This window comes from Photinus pyralis, unplaced genomic scaffold, assembly GCF_008802855.1.
Source record: "Photinus pyralis isolate 1611_PpyrPB1 unplaced genomic scaffold, Ppyr1.3 Ppyr1.4_LG2, whole genome shotgun sequence".
Taxonomy (NCBI): Eukaryota; Metazoa; Arthropoda; class Insecta; order Coleoptera; family Lampyridae; genus Photinus; species Photinus pyralis.
This window is the reverse complement of record NW_022170403.1, coordinates 35,642,727-35,660,781: the sequence shown is the minus strand read 5'-3', so window position 1 is coordinate 35,660,781 and position 18,055 is coordinate 35,642,727. Positions and strand designations below refer to the sequence as shown.

General features: G+C 35.6%; 1 protein-coding gene across 5 annotated transcripts in view; it reads left to right on the top strand.

The window, feature by feature from the left end:
- Nucleotides 1-1,587: 1,587 nt before the first annotated feature.
- The window catches only part of LOC116162985 (CUGBP Elav-like family member 4), a gene marked incomplete at its 5' end in the record, with an annotated part of 86,332 nt that continues 69,864 nt past the window's right edge, over nucleotides 1,588-18,055 (top strand). For 4 of the 5 annotated variants that reach the window (XM_031476793.1, XM_031476794.1, XM_031476792.1 and 1 more), the window contains 2 exon segments: nucleotides 1,588-1,713; nucleotides 17,227-17,306. In XM_031476793.1, the coding sequence (XP_031332653.1) occupies nucleotides 1,588-1,713; nucleotides 17,227-17,306 (206 nt within the window). 5 annotated transcript variants of the gene reach the window in all.

Here is an 18,055-nt window from a genome sequence, read left to right as displayed (position 1 = left end):
ATAATGCCCATCCAAATGTGCGGGCTGTTAGATGCAAATCATCCCATACTGGTAGAACAGTAAGTTCTGCCAGGACAGCAAGTTCTCACTTTTACACGTAGTTTTGACTTGCCATATTCAAGATTATTACTTCCTAAATTCTAAATATTTTTGTAGAGGACTAAGGTTCCGGAGTCTTAAGTATTATAATGGCACTTTTGGGACAAAACTGGAAATGCAAACAAATGATTCACTTGTGTGGAGTTTTCGCAGTGAATATTCGCCACACCATATTTAATACAGACCCCGTATGATTTCGTCCTTACACTCACAGAAAGTATCCACGGCCGATTATATTAAGGAATGTGCCGTTATTTTCGTGCCCAATAATAATTAAATGATTCATATTTCGAATCTCTATGGTGCTCGCCATGCATAGAGACGACTTTGGAAAACTTGCAGTTGAATTGTTTCACTACACTTTCTTTTTTTAACTGAACGATATACGACAATGCACTACAAAGATCGAACCTTTACTGTCCTTTGTTGTGTTTGTTCTTCTCGCTGTTAAATGTAAAGTCACTAAGTTAGTATACTTATTTTAATATCTGTAGGGTAACATTTAGAGCCGTCCCGAGTCCGCAGCCCGTGACGCCGCCTGCTAGTTCTGTTCTCATTGCAGAGCTCGCGATGGCGGCCTGCAGCTGCGGCGGCGTCTTCTGGAAGTAGGGGCAAGGTAACGAGGAGATAGCTAGCTCCCTGCCCCAGCCCGGACCCGGTCAAGTAAGACCACGTCCTGTCCTTGTTGTGGCGATGTGACAGTGTCGTGCGTATTAGACTATGTAGTGCGTTGTTCCTGTGCAGCCATGATCAGCTCGTTCGTTCGATGTATGTCTAGACGTTGTGTACCTCTGAATGTATAGTGCGTTTACATGTCTAATCGTACAGCTATTTCTAGAAACCTGCACAGGCTTGCTTGTATTTACACCTGGGGGTTTTGGAAGTACCTGTACTGGCCTCCAGTACGATAGGTGAAGGAGGTCGGTAAGTATCGTCAATGTACTGCCGTGTGTGTACAACGCAACTACCAGAGCACTGTCATGTACCCCACCACCACGCTGTTGAACACATGTTCCCATCGTAACGAGCTGTAAATTATTTCTCCACAATCTAGAAACGTATATTAATAACGGACTTTCTCCTACCTTTCGCTAGACACTCTACTAATCAATATTGCGCACACAAATTTTCTTCTAATATATTGTCCATAATCACTTCGGGGAACGGTGAACGATGGTCGCATCTGCCGATAACGACGCGTGGTGGCGGGGGCCGCACAGGCTCCCTTTGGATCATCCTTTCATTACAACCCGTCTCTGATTTAGAAAGCGACTTTGATCCAATTATACCTCACCAGTTTTCCCTAAATTCCTTCCCTAGATAACCCCGCAATAAATAGCTCCGTTTACATCGATCGCTAGCTCCTATGCTCGTACCTTCAGTGTCAATATTAGCGGACGATTATATGGAATTGCACCTGCGTTAGTAATGTTTATGTGTATGATGAATGTTAGACAGTTGACTAACGGTTTTGTTTTGCGACCGCAGACCGAAAGCTGTTCGTGGGCATGCTCAGCAAGCAACAGACTGAAGAGGATGTCAGACAGTTGTTCGCGCCCTTTGGAACTATAGAAGAGTGCACCATTCTCAGAGGACCTGACGGAGCAAGTAAAGGTAATATTATGTTTTACACATATTTTTATACACCAATGGCATTACCACCAAAGAACGCTTTTGTTCCGTATCTTGTTTGAAATGCAATTCGCAGATACACACACTTTTACCTATACATTAATTGTAAAATAGTACCCTAATTCAGTGGAAAACATCACCGTAAAATTACATTATAGAGACATTTATTCCACACCTATTTGGATTTACCTGTTGATGTGCATCTTTTCGCGTTTTAAATTACATAGACGTGCTGTCTGAACCATTCAAAATTACAACTCTACCTGGAGAAAGCAACACGTGTATCGGATCAGAATTCGCACTTGGGATTACGCTTTAAAACGTATCGTAAGTCGGTCATTAGTCGGTGTCACCGTTCTCTATTAGACACACTAAACAATTTGGTTAACACTTTCCACTAACGCATTACGCTAACCATTTCAATTCAATAGCAAATCACTGGAGAGCATAGACGGTGCTTGAAGGCTAAACTGAACGTGTAGGTGCACTCTCAATGCGGTCAGTTCCCGTGTCACTGGGAATTCAACTTCATTGCTGAAACAGGAACTGTATATAGTGTTTGTCAGTTAAATGTAAATAGTATTAGTACGAGTAGCTTAAACCTATAACTAATGAAGTGCTCCAGTTTGTTTCTTAATCCTATTAATTGTTGTTTCAATTTATTCCCGCATGCGGAAAGAAATAATAATCGCGAAGTATAATGTCGAATGTGGAAACATTAGGGAGTTTATTGGACCTGCTGGCAATAGAAGTTCATCAAAGCTAAAATGAGTAACAAGTTGAAATAAAAGGCTAGTTGCAAACATATTGTATGAAAAGCTTGAGTGACCGCATAAGATATCTTTTAATTTTCTTTTACAAACTTTTAATAACCAAGTGAGTTCATCACATTTGCACTCATTAATTTTAATGTTCCGGACCACAGAACTAGATGTAAATCCATATTATTTAAGATACCTCAATCCAAATCCATTTTATTAAATCACACAGCACCGATTACACGCATGATGACAACCTTTAATACTCATCAATTATTATTTATTCATAATTCATATTAGGGATGTAACGGAGCTTCGGTTCCGATTCCGAAAGAGCGGAACTTCCGATTGATTTTGCACTTTCTATTCCGATTTCGGTTCCGACAAATTTTAATCGGATGTTTATGGACAGTGTCGGGGCGACCACAATCAGCGCGTTCGCGTACAAATACGTTTATACTTGTCGCGAAGGGACCTACCTCGCCTCGTGCCTTCTGTTGATTACCTTTTCACAAGTTGTGTTCCTTGAGTATAATTTGCTTCTTTTCGAGTCATTTAATTTGTTCTATTTACATATTAATATTGTAATTTAAGATGTGACATGTCTCTTCTTTCCGACTCCGATTCCGCTTCCGAATTCGATATAACCACTTCCGTTACATCCCTAATTCATATTATCGCGAAATATTTAAGAGTTATTTTAGTCCTCAAAACTGTCATTGGATACAATGTATCTGTTGTTTTGAGTATTTCAATAAATAAATACTTTCATACACATAAATTACTCAAAAACTCAAAAGGTTAAGATAATTGAGTCGAAACATTTCAAAGTGATGTGCGTACAAAGACATATGCAAACCTAAACTATTGACCAAACCAAATCAGCTATTGAGTTGTATATTTGCCAATTGATGTGTACTCCAACCAATAATTCTCAGTCGCAGTGCGTAATTTTGATGCCTCTATATGCATTTGGGACTTTACAATATGTCCGGTGAAATTATGAAAAGGAAAACAAGTTAAAAAAGGTAATTGTAAACGATTTAGAAAAAGCGCATTTCCACATTAACAGTATTTGCTCGAAAAAATAAGTTGCTCTAGCCAAATTCGTTTTCAACCATGTAACCAATAAAATCCGTCCACAAATAAGAAAGTTTAGCACTGCACATGCACAACCTATTCTTTGACACCCCATTTCAACTTGATTTTATACGAATCATCTTAGCGTGTAGATTTTATAAGCACAAAAATCTTCATGCATCCATTGATTGTACAACACGCCTCCTTATGGGGTTGATTCTGTCCCCTCAGATCAGTATACCTTGTAAAACAATTTTTTTGGTATTGCGATGGTAAGCGATCCGACGTTTCTGCCCAAATTTATCGTGCACACGGACAGACAGACAGACGGACAGAGAGACAAAAGACAAACAGACAACTGACAGTTAGGCAGACCACACAAAATTATATCTGGAGGATCGTTAAAACGGCAAATGTGTAAAATTATTGTACATGAAAATGATTTTTACTATAAGTTTTTTACTAAGAAACGAACCAAAAAGTGAAAAAAGTAGCACGATATCTCTTAAGATATAGATGCAGTAGCGACCGGACGGACGGACGAAGTGTTCACAATCGCGCATTTTTTTGTATTTTTATGGAAATGCGCTAAAAACCTACTGGGAACAAAAGAACGTAACATACTCGTATATGACGAGGATTAATGGTAGTAAAAATTTAGGGATAGCGCGTCAGGTTTAAAATTTGCAAGAGGTTGGTCAAACAAGTTCAGAATAAGATCAACATATCAACTTTTACATGCCATGAAGGATTTTTGCTCAATGGTATCATGCAAAAAATAGAATACCTCCGTTGCACACTACGATAATAATTTACTTACGTTTGAATTTGTTCTACCCGTGCCTACTGTAATTTCAACACCGTTTTAAAAAGAGTACTTGCACTCTATAACAACCTGCCTGGTTAAGAAAAACACTACTAATGATATTTATCCATTAGCATGAAGAAATTCTTAAACAAGTACCTGTAGCCTGTAGGTAATTCAATAATGTACTGTTACTAAGTACTCCTTTCTAAAATATGCTCAAATATTCTTCAATTCTTCATGTGCTGGTAATCTGTGTTTTATTACAGTACTAACTACTTCAAGCAGCGCTGCCAGATACGCCCTCCAAATGCAGTATGGTGCTTATGGACATACAGTACATGCTTGCCAAACGTGACAATGACAGCACAATGAGATTATGTTTATTGTAATAATTCAATTCAATCATATGTCAGTTTGGCATCATTGCGGATTGCGGTGAGGAACAAGGATAGCGTCATGAAAGAATTACGCAAATGAGTAAGAGGGGCACTTAGTCCATAAGACCCCATACTGCATCTGGAGGTGCGAACGCACTGTAGTACCATAATTCAGATACTTTGCAATAAAAGTGCGTTAAATATCCACCCGTTTTTTTTCATTATTTTCTAATTTAACACTATTCATGACTAAGGTAGTAAGAAAGAGAAAAATATAAGGTTTCTAATGGCGCGTCACATAACCTATGCCATTTAAAAAACCTCAAAATGGTGGCCGTACTCAAAAACCATGGGCCAAAAAAGTTTTTTAACCTCAAAATATGTGAAATAAATTCAAATGGAAGCGTTCGAATTTTCATGTATATATCTCAAACGATTTGAGCGCGAGAGTTTGTTTCTATGTTTAACAGACTCTGTATATCAATACTTAATTTCATAAATGAAAAACAGTCGTAACAAACAGACAAAACAGATAAAAAACTATAATTAAAAGTTTAACAACCTTTACAAATGGTTTAATGAGCTCCTAGCGAGTTCATAATTTTGCTGTATCTATCCGTCTGGCGTCTGTCCGTTGTCGGTCTGTCCGTCTGTCCATTAGCATATCTCGAAAACGAATAGACCGATTACGATGAAATTTTGGATTCATTATCAAATTTGTAGATCGGAGTTCGTGAATTGGTAATGTAGGCTAAAAAATAAGGAAAGCCCTTTTGACATTACCGTTAATTATGAACCTGATTGCATGTAATTCAAAATGAGCATAGCTTTAGCCGTATAATCCGCAATACCAAGGGACTCGTTTGCTATACTTGTTTAATTTATTTAATATTAGTATCTTGTGTTCACACCCCATTAAAAAGGTACTTTTAGTATGTACATACGTTTTTATCTGAATTATATACATTTGCATATAAAATACAGTCGTTGTTATAAAAGAGTAAATTCTTAAGGTTTTGCCATTGATACACTTGAATGTTATTATATCAAACATACCTAATTGTTCGCCGACCTTTTCACCAAAATTGTTGAAAAGAGAGGTAAATCATGTTAGTCACATGCACTAAAAATATCTATCAAGAAATGTCTCGAAGAAATCCAACTTTTAGTTGAGCACAAGAAATACTTCGACGGCCGTGTGAGAACCTTTTCGTAGTTCTGTTTGTTACCCCCGGGACAAGAAACATTCCAAATTTAAAAGTTCTAGACTCAGTGCCCCGTGCGTGTTCCCAGAATTCCCAGTCGCTTCGTTACTGACAATCTCGATATTTTAAAGTTCGAGTTACTTGAGCGACATTTTTCGTTATACTTGTACACGTAATTACATATTTGCCCATTCCCAGTACAATGTACTTGACACAGTATTTAAATTCCACCCGAGTCTTTCTTCTACTTTGTTCGATTCCCTTTTCTTCAAAATTTGTAAAACAATTATATAGGTAGCTCATGCGTTTCAATTTTAATTTTAAAAGTATGACAATAGGTCACCAACTGCCAATCACTATAAAGTTATATTTTTCTTCTTGTTTTTACACTCGATAGAGAGCTTTCTGCAACAGTGAACTTTAATGACGGGAAATAAATATAATTTGGGTATAATACAAAAAATGTTGCTTTGTTTATAAATGAATCCAAAATAGTTAACCATTAACATGAGAACATTGCACATGCATGAGCAACAACACCTTTATGATCAAACGCGAATAAAGTACCTATTGAATACCTTTATATTTATGTGTACATATGATGCTATAAACGCAAGCCCATTTTACATCGTAAAACGTGATTATAAGCGACGCATACCACCTTCTAAAAGGTACATAACCGGTATTCTATTCGTATTAAAATCATTTTTATTTAAAGATATGGGCCCATAGTAATGGGAAATTGAGCAACGGAAAGAACGCTTGCGAACCTATTCCCTGTAATGATGTACTCAAACTCTTTGATGGAATCGTTATGAACCCAAATAATTCAGACTTCCTCTTTTCGCATTTTCTCCCAGCAACATTTTTATCAACGATTTTCATCAAAGCTACACAAAATTAGAAAAGCAGGCAAGGTAACAAACGAAGTAGGTACCGCATTTGAATAAAAGTGGATCCGCAAGCGAGACGCGCAATTATTCTGGCCAAAATACACCTAAACTGAGTTTTAATTTTGTTGTCCAATCTCAAAAAGAACGGACAAAATTAATATCATAATCGATTCAAACTCCAGACCACCCTTAATTAAAGTAAATTACGTTGTTCTCGAGAGTAGGTATCCTCGAAGAAACAACGTAAGGTAGCAACATGGGTAATGTCGACTACTCTCTCTACATAACTTTTGAACTTGCACCTCCCTTAATTATTATATAGTTGCTATAGATACAATATTTTAGTGTAGCGTAAACACGTGGAAGTTAATTAAAACATTTTACGAGTAGATTTGCATAATACCCATACCTTTGCATAGAGACCTGGACCTTAAATATTTAATAGAGGTAAAACGTACGGGGAATCTTGTGCAACCGAAAAGAAGATAAATTCCATAAATATAAGGGTTATTCGTGTATATTCTGCAGTTTATACGGAAAGCTATACGACTTATTATAATGCAACTTTGACGCACCCCCTTGCATAAACGACCGTCATCACATCAAGCTGTCGAATAAAGCAATTTACTAGATATGAAATATTTAACAAATCTCTCCACAAAGAGTCGGACTTTCTTACGTACATATGAGATCTCTTTATAACTGTTTAAATTCTATCAATACTACTAACCTCCCTATCTCCCTACACGTGAAAATACACTTGTTCTAATGCGCTGAACGGACCTTCTTCAACCTAGATTCATCCCAACGATTGTAGAAACTATTGATCTATTCGTTGATCAAATTTAATCCTCCTTTTGTAGGCAGTGATGGATAATAATAATAATAATGGACAATAATAAATAATAACCTTCGAGCTTATTATTTATTATTATTTAGACTTAGAGGTGGGATCCTAGGCTTAACCCCTGTACGACGGGCTTAAACCCTATTGTATTCTCACTCCCTTGAGATATTTGTGTCTTAAAAATGGTCAAGATCTTCCTTCCCCCAAGGAACCTGTACCTTTTTCTTCCTCTTTGAACTCCCTACTTTAAGGCCAATTTTGTGCAGGTGTTTTTTCATTCTGCATTGCCCCGTTAATGGACCTGTCAATAGGTATAGGACTATAGGTTATTCCTACCGAGTTTCGGCAGGCCTTCAGCCCTTCACCTGGAGGTTACCTCTAGTAGAGCCTTGACTTGTCTCTGGTGAGAAATATTTTCCCCGTATGTCTCTTGCTATTTCCTTTAAAATGACTGTTTTTTCATCCCCACCCACATGTGCAATTCCACATGCCAGTTGATCACAGTGTTCTCATTAGCGCACCCTGTATTATATCCTTCTTATTTTTACAATTTTAGAAATTGACTGTTCAACATCTAAGGAGGCAGCCAGTACAATTTCCTTGCGAGTGAGTGGTTGTGCTACTAAAGTCACTAACATAGCTATTGCTTCATACTTAGAGGCCTCCAGATCAACACATTATCCATAAAATGCAGTACGATCAACATCTCTATTACTTTTGAAAAATAAATGGGTTAGGCATATCGGCATAAACGATTTTGCCTAATCGTATAACTCGCATCAAGCCTTTGGTGGAAATGTATCTACTGGCCCTTTAACTTAATGTTTATCTTGGGTATATGGAGTTTGTGATAATACGTGGAGCAGTCTACAGGTGCATCCCTACTACCACCTCAGATTCTTCCTTTTCTTCTTCATGCTCACTAAACCGGATTTCTCTAGTGGTTGATTAATTTTGGATATATTACCATCATCATCCAAAAGGATGCGGTAGTTCCTTCCTACCACAAATTGGGTAGTAAGGTATCCCTTCCATCCAGGATGGTCAGTGACTTGACTGCATCTAGCAGAATGGAACAGTGACCATTCCCTATGTTTCTACCACCAAATTCGAATCTGAACTTTGGATATTTGAAGTCAATTGCTGATTGAGTGCAGCTGTTTTTCTTTCGTAAGCGAAATCGCTCACTCCTAATCTTATTAGCTGTACAGGATTTGCTGAATCGCACCCTTTTAACACAAAATTGCGGTTAAAGTAATTATCAAAAACTATAGGAATGAAGTGAAATTGACGCGAATCCGAGCGATAGTGCATAAGAAAAAAAGACAATTTCTTTACTGAAGAAAGATAAGTTATTTCCTCCAGTCCACCAAAGTTGCTGAAGAAAAATTGAGTTTTGCATTACCATAGACGTTATTTTGAAATGTACATCACCTTCTGGTTGGAGGAAACTTCTAATATACTCGTAGAGCTCGAAGCTAAAAAACAAAATATCTGAGGTAGTTTTGGCCATAACTCTGCATTACGAAGGTTATCTGACAACATCTCTGTTCGTGTCTTAAGGGTCGCATATTTTGCATTAATACAATCACAGTTAATGTACTGCAACATTGTATGGGGGAATTGCTCACATTCAAATAGGATTTTTGCACTACAACGGAAGGCAATCAGAATCGTTGGCAACTTGGATTACAGAGAAGATTGCAGGGACATGTTTATCCAACTAAGAGCACTAACTGTTCCTTCTATATATATATTTTAAATTGCATCTTGTATGCCAGATCTCAATTGGACAATTATTCCTTAAGATCTGACATACACTCCCACAACACACGTTCGTCCACAGAAGTTTATGTGAAATACTGTAGGCTACACAAAACATATAATAAAAAATAAATAAAAAGGCTACTGTAGTGCCACTCTTTAAAAAGGGAGATCCAAACACGTTGGGAAATTATCGACCGATTAGTTTATTATCTGCTCTTTCTAAGGTTTTAGAGCGCTCAATGAACGAGAAGTTAATCAATTTCTTTAACAAATATAAATTGTTCGCGACTAGCCAACATGCATACCTTAAAGGTCGCTCAGTAGACACAGCTTTTGTAATTTTTACTGACACCGTTTTGAGAGCTTTAGATGAAGGTCGGCTAGCAGCCGGGCTCTTCGTTGATCTTAGTAAAGCCTTTGATAACGTAAATCACGACTTGCTGCTGTCGAAACTTTATAATTATGGTATACGAGGTGTATCTATAAACTGGTATGCTTCGTATTTGTCATGTAGGTCTCAAAAGGTTGTGCATACCAAAGAATGTGTGCAAATATATTCAGATGAATCTCCTATCAACAGTGGGGTACCACAAGGTTCTATACTTGGTCCCACCTTGTTTTTAATTTTCATAAATGACCTTCATAATTATGTTCAAAAGGTTGATAACAACACCACCATTGTATCTTATGCTGACGACTCTAACTTCCTAGTTACAGGTACTACTATAGAACATATTAGACATAAACTATGTGCATTATACAAAACAATTTTAGACTGGGCAGAATTAAACGGACTTAAGGTCAATAAAGAGAAAACAGCTTTTATACTGTTTCGATCTCTACGTTCTAAAATCGGTTCCATAGAGGCACTACCGCTTAACGAGTTACTTGTCAACGCAACTGATAATTGCAAATTATTAGGTTTGTATTTTGATCAATTGTTAAATTGGTCTACACAGATCGACTTCCTTTGTTCTAAGTTATCTAAACTATGTTATGCACTCAAAGTAGCTTCATCGCATTGTAGCACAGACATACTAAAAAATATGTACTATGGATATTTTTATTCCACTCTTAAATACGGAATTATGTTCTGGGGAGGTAGTGGAATCAATCGGTTAGCCAGAATATTTTTATTACAAAAAAGAGCGATTAGAATTATATACAATGCAATGTACCGAGACAGTTGCAAACCAATTTTCAAAGAACAAGGTATGCTGACCTTGTATGGTATTTATGTGTATACAATCCTCTGCTTCGTATACTGTAATCGATGCTACTTTACAACAGACGTTGCAAATCATAAATACCCTTTACGAAACTGTTTACTTAAGGTTCAAAAACATAGTAGTGCCTTATATCAAAAAGGTGTTCTATATAAAGGTACTACTTTATTCAATGTTTTACCCTCTAACATCAAAACGATTACATCGTATCATTTATTTAAAAAAGCTGTGAGACGTTTGCTCATTGATTGTACCCCGTATTCACTAGAAGAATATGTTACTCATTGCAAGCTCTATGACTGACTTGATTAACTGGTGTGTCTCCTTTTAATCTAATATATTATTATTATTATATTATTATTTATTATAATGAGTTTTCAAAACACTTCTGTCATACTTTTTAATAAATTACCTGTAAGTATAAGAAAATTATCAATCCTAAGCCTTAGGAAAATTCTTAAATGTGTATTAATTAAACATGCATTTTATAACGTAGCAGAATTTGAAAATTTAGAAGATTTAGATTTCAACAATATTGTGTGACTTCTGCAAATGTATATTTTTTTGTTACAAGTATGCAGTCTATATATATTATTATTATTATTATTATTGCTAAAGTACCTGACCTGACTTATTTAAAATATTGTGCAATGCAAGCATAACTAATTGACGGTACGATCATTTTCATCTTTGATATCACTCATTCATCACAAGTTATGCGTTCCAGCTACCTGATGATGACGTAAAGTCGAAAAATATAGCCCAAAGAAATAAAAAATATAAGTTTTAACAACTTTCGTCTTGCGATATAGTTTACCATAACCATTTTTAAGGGAATGTTACAATTACTTCTTCTACTCCACTTTGGTTAATCTTCAATAATATTAATATGCCATAACATACCGTTTAGTGTATTCTGCAAAACAAAACCTAATACTGCGGATCATGTATGAAGTTATGCGTCAAATTAAAACCAAGTCAGCTAGCCACAAAAAATTGCAAATGTAAAAGCTTGTCTACTTTAAATTGTGCACATCTCTCCTGCAATATATTTAGGATACCTCTCTAGGGACATGCTGTATCCTGTATCTAAAATACGAGATAATAGTAGTCACAAAGTGAAAACCGGCTGCAACGCAATCATGTATAATTACCTCGAATGTAATAATCTAAAGAACAAATGATACAGTACATCACCTATGTAAACTCAAAAACCAAGTCAAGTGCCGCTTTCACTTTTTCCTCCCAAAATCTCACAGGCGTGTCCTCCCACTTACGCAAAACTTCATCGAAATCGAAATATTATACTGAACTACCACTACCAAGTACCAGTGCTGTCCCTTTACAGAAGCCCGCCTTTTCAGTATTACCTTGAATTTCTGCATTCGTACATAATGAACGTCCTTCACTTTTGAGGAGAAACATTTCATGTTCAAATCCCAAACAGCACTAATACCTACCACTGAACTCTAAATCTTCGATTGGTTCGCGATTATTAAATAATCGAATAATCCCTTATCGAAACATCGATTATTTGATTACTAATTATGGAAAAAAAACCATTACCTACTTCATTGTCGACTGTCCATCACTTAATCAAAAACCCCAATTATTTATAGAAACTGATAATCGACTGTTTAAACTTAAAAAGTTGATCGTTTTTCTGGTGTTGGAAGAATACCGAATCTATCTATAATTTATTAACTATTTGGCAAGATCTTTCAACCAAATGTTTCGTGAAGAATACTTTGGTATTTGTTAAGTTTAAAGTATCATTTTTATACTAATAGTAGATAAGGTAAACATACACATCCTACCCTTTTTACTTCTACTTATCTCCCTTGAATCCATCTTGTGCCATCACTCAAACGCAAGCCAGCGATTATTGATCGTATATGCCAATCTTGCTCGGTATTACGAGTTGAGATTGAAGCCGCAAAAATGGGGTAGGGTGATTTTGGAAACAGAAAACTTCGAAAATATTGAGAAGAATGATAATCAGAAGCTGTAGTAATTCCCATTGTTATTCAGTGATAAACTTCCCGATATTTTCTGTAGTATAATAATTGTAGAATGTTTATTTACAATTCACTTCTCTATATCGTTATAAACCTAACTAACGCTTTGAAATGGTGCGGCACGCTTCATTATATAAATATCTACGAGAATATTATTGTTGTAAATTGAAGAGTAGAAACCTCTACACACTATACGAAACCTAAATAGCGCGTTACACCTTCACCCTATAGTAATTAGGATTTGAGAACAAAGTGCGTGCCTTCGGCACTGGTACAACCCCTCGAGAAATAAGCATTCGATATGACTGGTAAATAGTATACTTCTAACCTGGAGCGTATAGGGTTGAAGTGAGGATTTTCGAATGCAAATTAGGGTGTTTTTGGCGTACCGAGGGTTGCTATATCTAATTTTTAGCTCGAATTAAATTTTCGCGCGGTAGTACTACAAGTTTATATCATTTTAGGTGTAGAATTTGTAAAGCTTTTTAATATTTTCCTCAAAATTAAAAAGTAACGTTAATTAGAGATTTGAGTTAATGCGGAAAATGTTATTAGCTAATTGGGTTGACTTTGACTCCTTCTAATTTAACGAATAAAATTTGCATTAGTCACGTCTTCATTAAACAAATTAAATTCAACAACACGAAAATATTAATTATTGTTATTAGTATTAGGGCGACGTTTTCTTTTAATATTTAAAATGCGTAAGCGTGGGCGGAAAAGCCAAGAAACTTGAATATCTATGGTAATAATCGTAATATCAAATCATATGATAACAAAGTGTGAGGAATGTATTTTTGTGGTTATTCGAAAAATAATTTCAGGACTCTTCTTGGCGTATTAAAATTTCGTTTAAAAAATAAAATTATACAGTTTTCTCAATTCTATGCCGTCATTAATATTCATCAAGTTCTTAATAGTTAACTCTCTTATTAAAAAACACTCGCGCAGAGCTATACCGTTTGAAATTGCTTGGGTTAATTTATAAAACCAAATCAGTCCTTTGTTCCGTGAAAACGAAAATCGCCAATTAATTGCAACTCTGGAGATCAAGCTTGTGTAAATAGAGTTTTGCGAACTTTCAGTGTGGTAAGCGGATAATGCTTGTATCCAAGTATTACGCACGATTCGGTTACAATACTCGTAACACGTGATGTCGAAATTTCTCGAAGAGTAAATATTACGTTCGCCCCTTTTAAACTTCCAATCGGATCCGATTTGGCAACAATAATAACACTCAATAATAAGTTAACACGCCATCTATTCCATAGATATTGATATTTAGTGATTGGTATTGCGTGCCCTTTGGAGTTCATAAACGAAATTGCTAGTGTTTCTTTCTATGTATACAATGTGTTTTAAATTTGTAGTGTCTCGGTTGACTTGCACAGAACAGTTGCCCAGTGTTTTATACATCTTAAAATTGCATATGTCATCAAAATTCTAATTTCAAAGTTTTCTGTTAGTTTAATGATCAAAAACCCATTTCAGAAGGATCATGCTGCCTTCTTCAGGAATATGAGTTTCTGTAAGTTTAATGTGAAGATGTTGTCTATTTGTTGACGTATTTGCTAATTAGTAGAAGTAGAAAGTTTAATACATTCCTGTAGAGAAAAAAGCAACCCACTAGAAATTAGCACTCGATTGTAGAGAAACACTGTACGTTTTGTGCTAATCAATTTAAGACCGCTTTTACACGGGGATACACCCGGATACCGGTATCTCGGATACACCTGAAACACTGCGTCTTATGGAGCCGTTCACACACGCATACATTATCGTTGACAAAAGGTCTCGGCTACGCGATTTGACAATCTTGGGGGACTGATAGGCTATTGGTTCATTGGGACTGTTTACATGAGGAGAGTTTTTCATTAGCCAGCCACTGCATGGCCGAAAAGGTACTTCCCTGCGAAAGAGAAGTTTCGCATGCCTAAGTCTGCGACGTGTATTTGACAGACATTCTAACGATAGACTGTATCTCGAACACAGTATGTGGTATACAGTATCCCCGTGTAAAAGCAGTTGAAAGGTTAGGTGTTTATCTTTCCAGTGGCGTACCTAGAAATTTTGCGGTCTCCAATTTTTAAGACAGTAAAGGGTGGTTTTTATAAATTAATAAGCATGAACAAATAATTGTTATTGAGACAAAGTATAGGTGGGGAACTTTTTAGCGCATTTGTTTAATAGTTAAAAAAAGATGTGCTATTGTTTGCGTCTTAACCGTCCGTCAGTCCGGACCCACTTCCTGTTCTGAAATTTCCTGCAATAGGTAGCCTATACCTTGAAGGTGTGCTAGGTGACCATCAAATAACTTTTACATAAGACAACCACTCTGTGTCAGATTTTACATACACATGCTTGTGGTGGTTCGTGGTATTCTAATAAAAGGTCTCATCGAAATGAATTGGTTCCTACAAACTAAAATAAAGGGAGATGGGGCAGACACCGGCTTTATTCATTAATCATCTATCAAGAAGGTAAACGTCTATAAATATAGCATGCACCAAACTATTTACTAAGCTATTTCGGTTTACAAAAATGCGCTTTCTCTTTGTGCAAAATGTATACTTGTTTACTATTGGATGCGCTAGTTAAATTGCGCAGTAATAAAAGAGGCCTCATAAGTGAATATGCCTATAAATGCAACTTTTATAAAAATACATGATACTTTTTTTAATGGCCACGAAAACTTACGGAGGTCAGGGGTTGCCCACATATGAGGCAAAACAAATACTTAATTTAGAAAAAAATTACCATTACATATTTGTTACTTTAGATGTATAAATAAATAATTTCCTTTCTTTTGGATTAACAAACAAATTTTACACGTATGTATATTATGTAAATTAGAAAACTTTTTTATTATGTTTTCAAAATTTATATTAATTTGTTCTGTGGGCAATATTAAAAGGTTTTGTAGTCTTAAATCACTCATTTTGGAACAAAGATCATTTTGATTAACTTTAGCTTTCACAACTAGCCACACTGCTAGCAATTTGTTAGAAAATTTCTTACCAAAATTACAATGTTGGGTACAATATTTTCCAATCTATACTGTTGAATAAATTTTAGTAGATCAACAGGGCCTTCCGCCCCGTTTTTCAAACGGTTGCCTCTTCTTGTAGTGGACATACAGCCAGAAGAACTTTGATTCTTTTTCTTTCAATATGAAACTGTTCTTTATCATTGTCGATAAAATCATTTACTAGACATTCACATTCTTCATTTAGTAGATTACATGGTATTATACACGAATATTTTCTCGCAATAATTATGTCAATAGATAAAAACATTTCTCTTCGTACTTGTTCTAAGGATACCCCGCCGTCTCGTGAATTTTCCCCGCTCATATTTTTTCTCCTTCTAACTTGACGTTCAGTCGATATGTCAAACGTCGTTGAAATCGAATAGTAAACTTAAGAAGTTAACAAGTTTTTTACCACGAAAACTAAATATAAAAATCCGCCTCAAAATATGTGCTGCCCGGTGCGGACTGCACCTACCACCCCCCTCTAGGTACGCCACTGTAGCAATCCCTGTTTCAATAAAAGAAATGTTGAGATAGTATCTCAGTCTTTGTCTACAGTTTTGTATCATTACTGAGGCAACACGTACAAGTTATTTCTATGGTGGTTTACAGATTTTACATCAATCTACGAGTTAAATCTAATAAATGCCTTAAAATGGGTAATTCTGCTAATATTAGAATCTTTGAACTATAAAATTTGCCATTTGTCACAATACTGAATCGTAGAAGGAAACGATTGAGATACTTACAGTCAACACCTAATTAAGGCAACTTCGTTTAAAATATTATTTTCTTTCTATATCTATGCAAAGAACGAGGCTAATGTCATCTGTTCCGTAAAACGCTTCTACGACACTTTAGCAATGCAATAGTATTAATTTTACATGCAATGGCTCTCCAATACGCTCACAGTAGTATTGGTAGTATTAATTTTTTATTCCTTAGGTATACACAAAATGTACGACAATAAAACAATAATTGTTAGGAAAAACTGTACAATAGCTGAAATTACATAAGTACATATATTAAAATCGATAGTCCACAATGCGATCATCTTGTAAGCAGGCTTCGGCAAGATCTTGATTTATTAGGATCAAAGTTTTAAATCAGAAATATGCAACAAAGGTCTCTTGAAAAGATATTCTGTTGAGTATTGCTGTTGAGTATGTGTACATGAAGAGTGGAATTTAGGTGTATCGATGTATACGATGACTACGTCATTATGTAAGGACACATTTTCACCGATTGATTGATGCCAGGCACTTTGCTCGAAATAAGCCGAAACCTTTACAAAATTTTAATTATCTGATATCTCCCAAAAAAACCTTCGCATCAGTTTTATAGCTAAAATCCTTTTATCCCAATTATACACTCGTCAAACTCGTGCAAGCTCGCGAAAAAATGTGTGATAAATATTTTGCAAATGCTTACAAAAAATCTTTAAATTAGTTAAAAAATTACCATTACATTTTTTTATGTTTATAGGTTGTGCTTTCGTGAAATTCAGTTCGCATCAGGAAGCACAGGCTGCCATTAATAGCTTGCACGGGAGCCAAACTATGCCGGTAAGTTTTATTATATTTTTAATGCATTTTCGGATTTTCAATTTATTTTAGAAAAAATGACCCTTTAACATTGATATATACAGTTCACGAAATGCATTTATCGAAATGATAATTTATTTACATGTGTTAATACCGCTCAATATTCCCCGTAAAAAGTGCAAAAAAAATTCAAAACAATTCGAAACTACAAAGAGTTAATATTAAAACAAGTTGTAAATCAGCATATGCATGATTAAAGCGCATTTTTGGTAATGCAGGTCAGTATTTTATTAGCGAAGTTTAAAATTATCGATCTCACGAGTAATTTTGGCTGCGTTAAATAATTAATTTTATTTAATTTCAATTGACGGTACGTCTTCATTTTGTAAAACAAATCACAAAGTAAATAATAAGTTTTTATACTGGTAGCGCTATCTAACGGTAAAATTATAGCACCTCCGAAACCCATATCGAAATTATTTTCTTCAATTGTCTATCTCACAAGTAATGTAACTCAAAATAGACTAGTGCCTGCACATCTACACTATAGCAGGAAGCTTTTAGTGAAAATTTGAAGTCTCTAGCTATTGTAGTTGTGGAGATCTAACGCGGACAGCCGGCCTGCCAGCAATAACGAATATAATAGTGTATTTTTTTCAAAAATGCGCTAAAAAAAGTAACTTTCAACTTATAAATTAAAAATATAATGGGAACCGTTTATAAGTGGGCGCGTCAGTTAATTCTCAATAAAGTAACCTCCCACCCCTCAT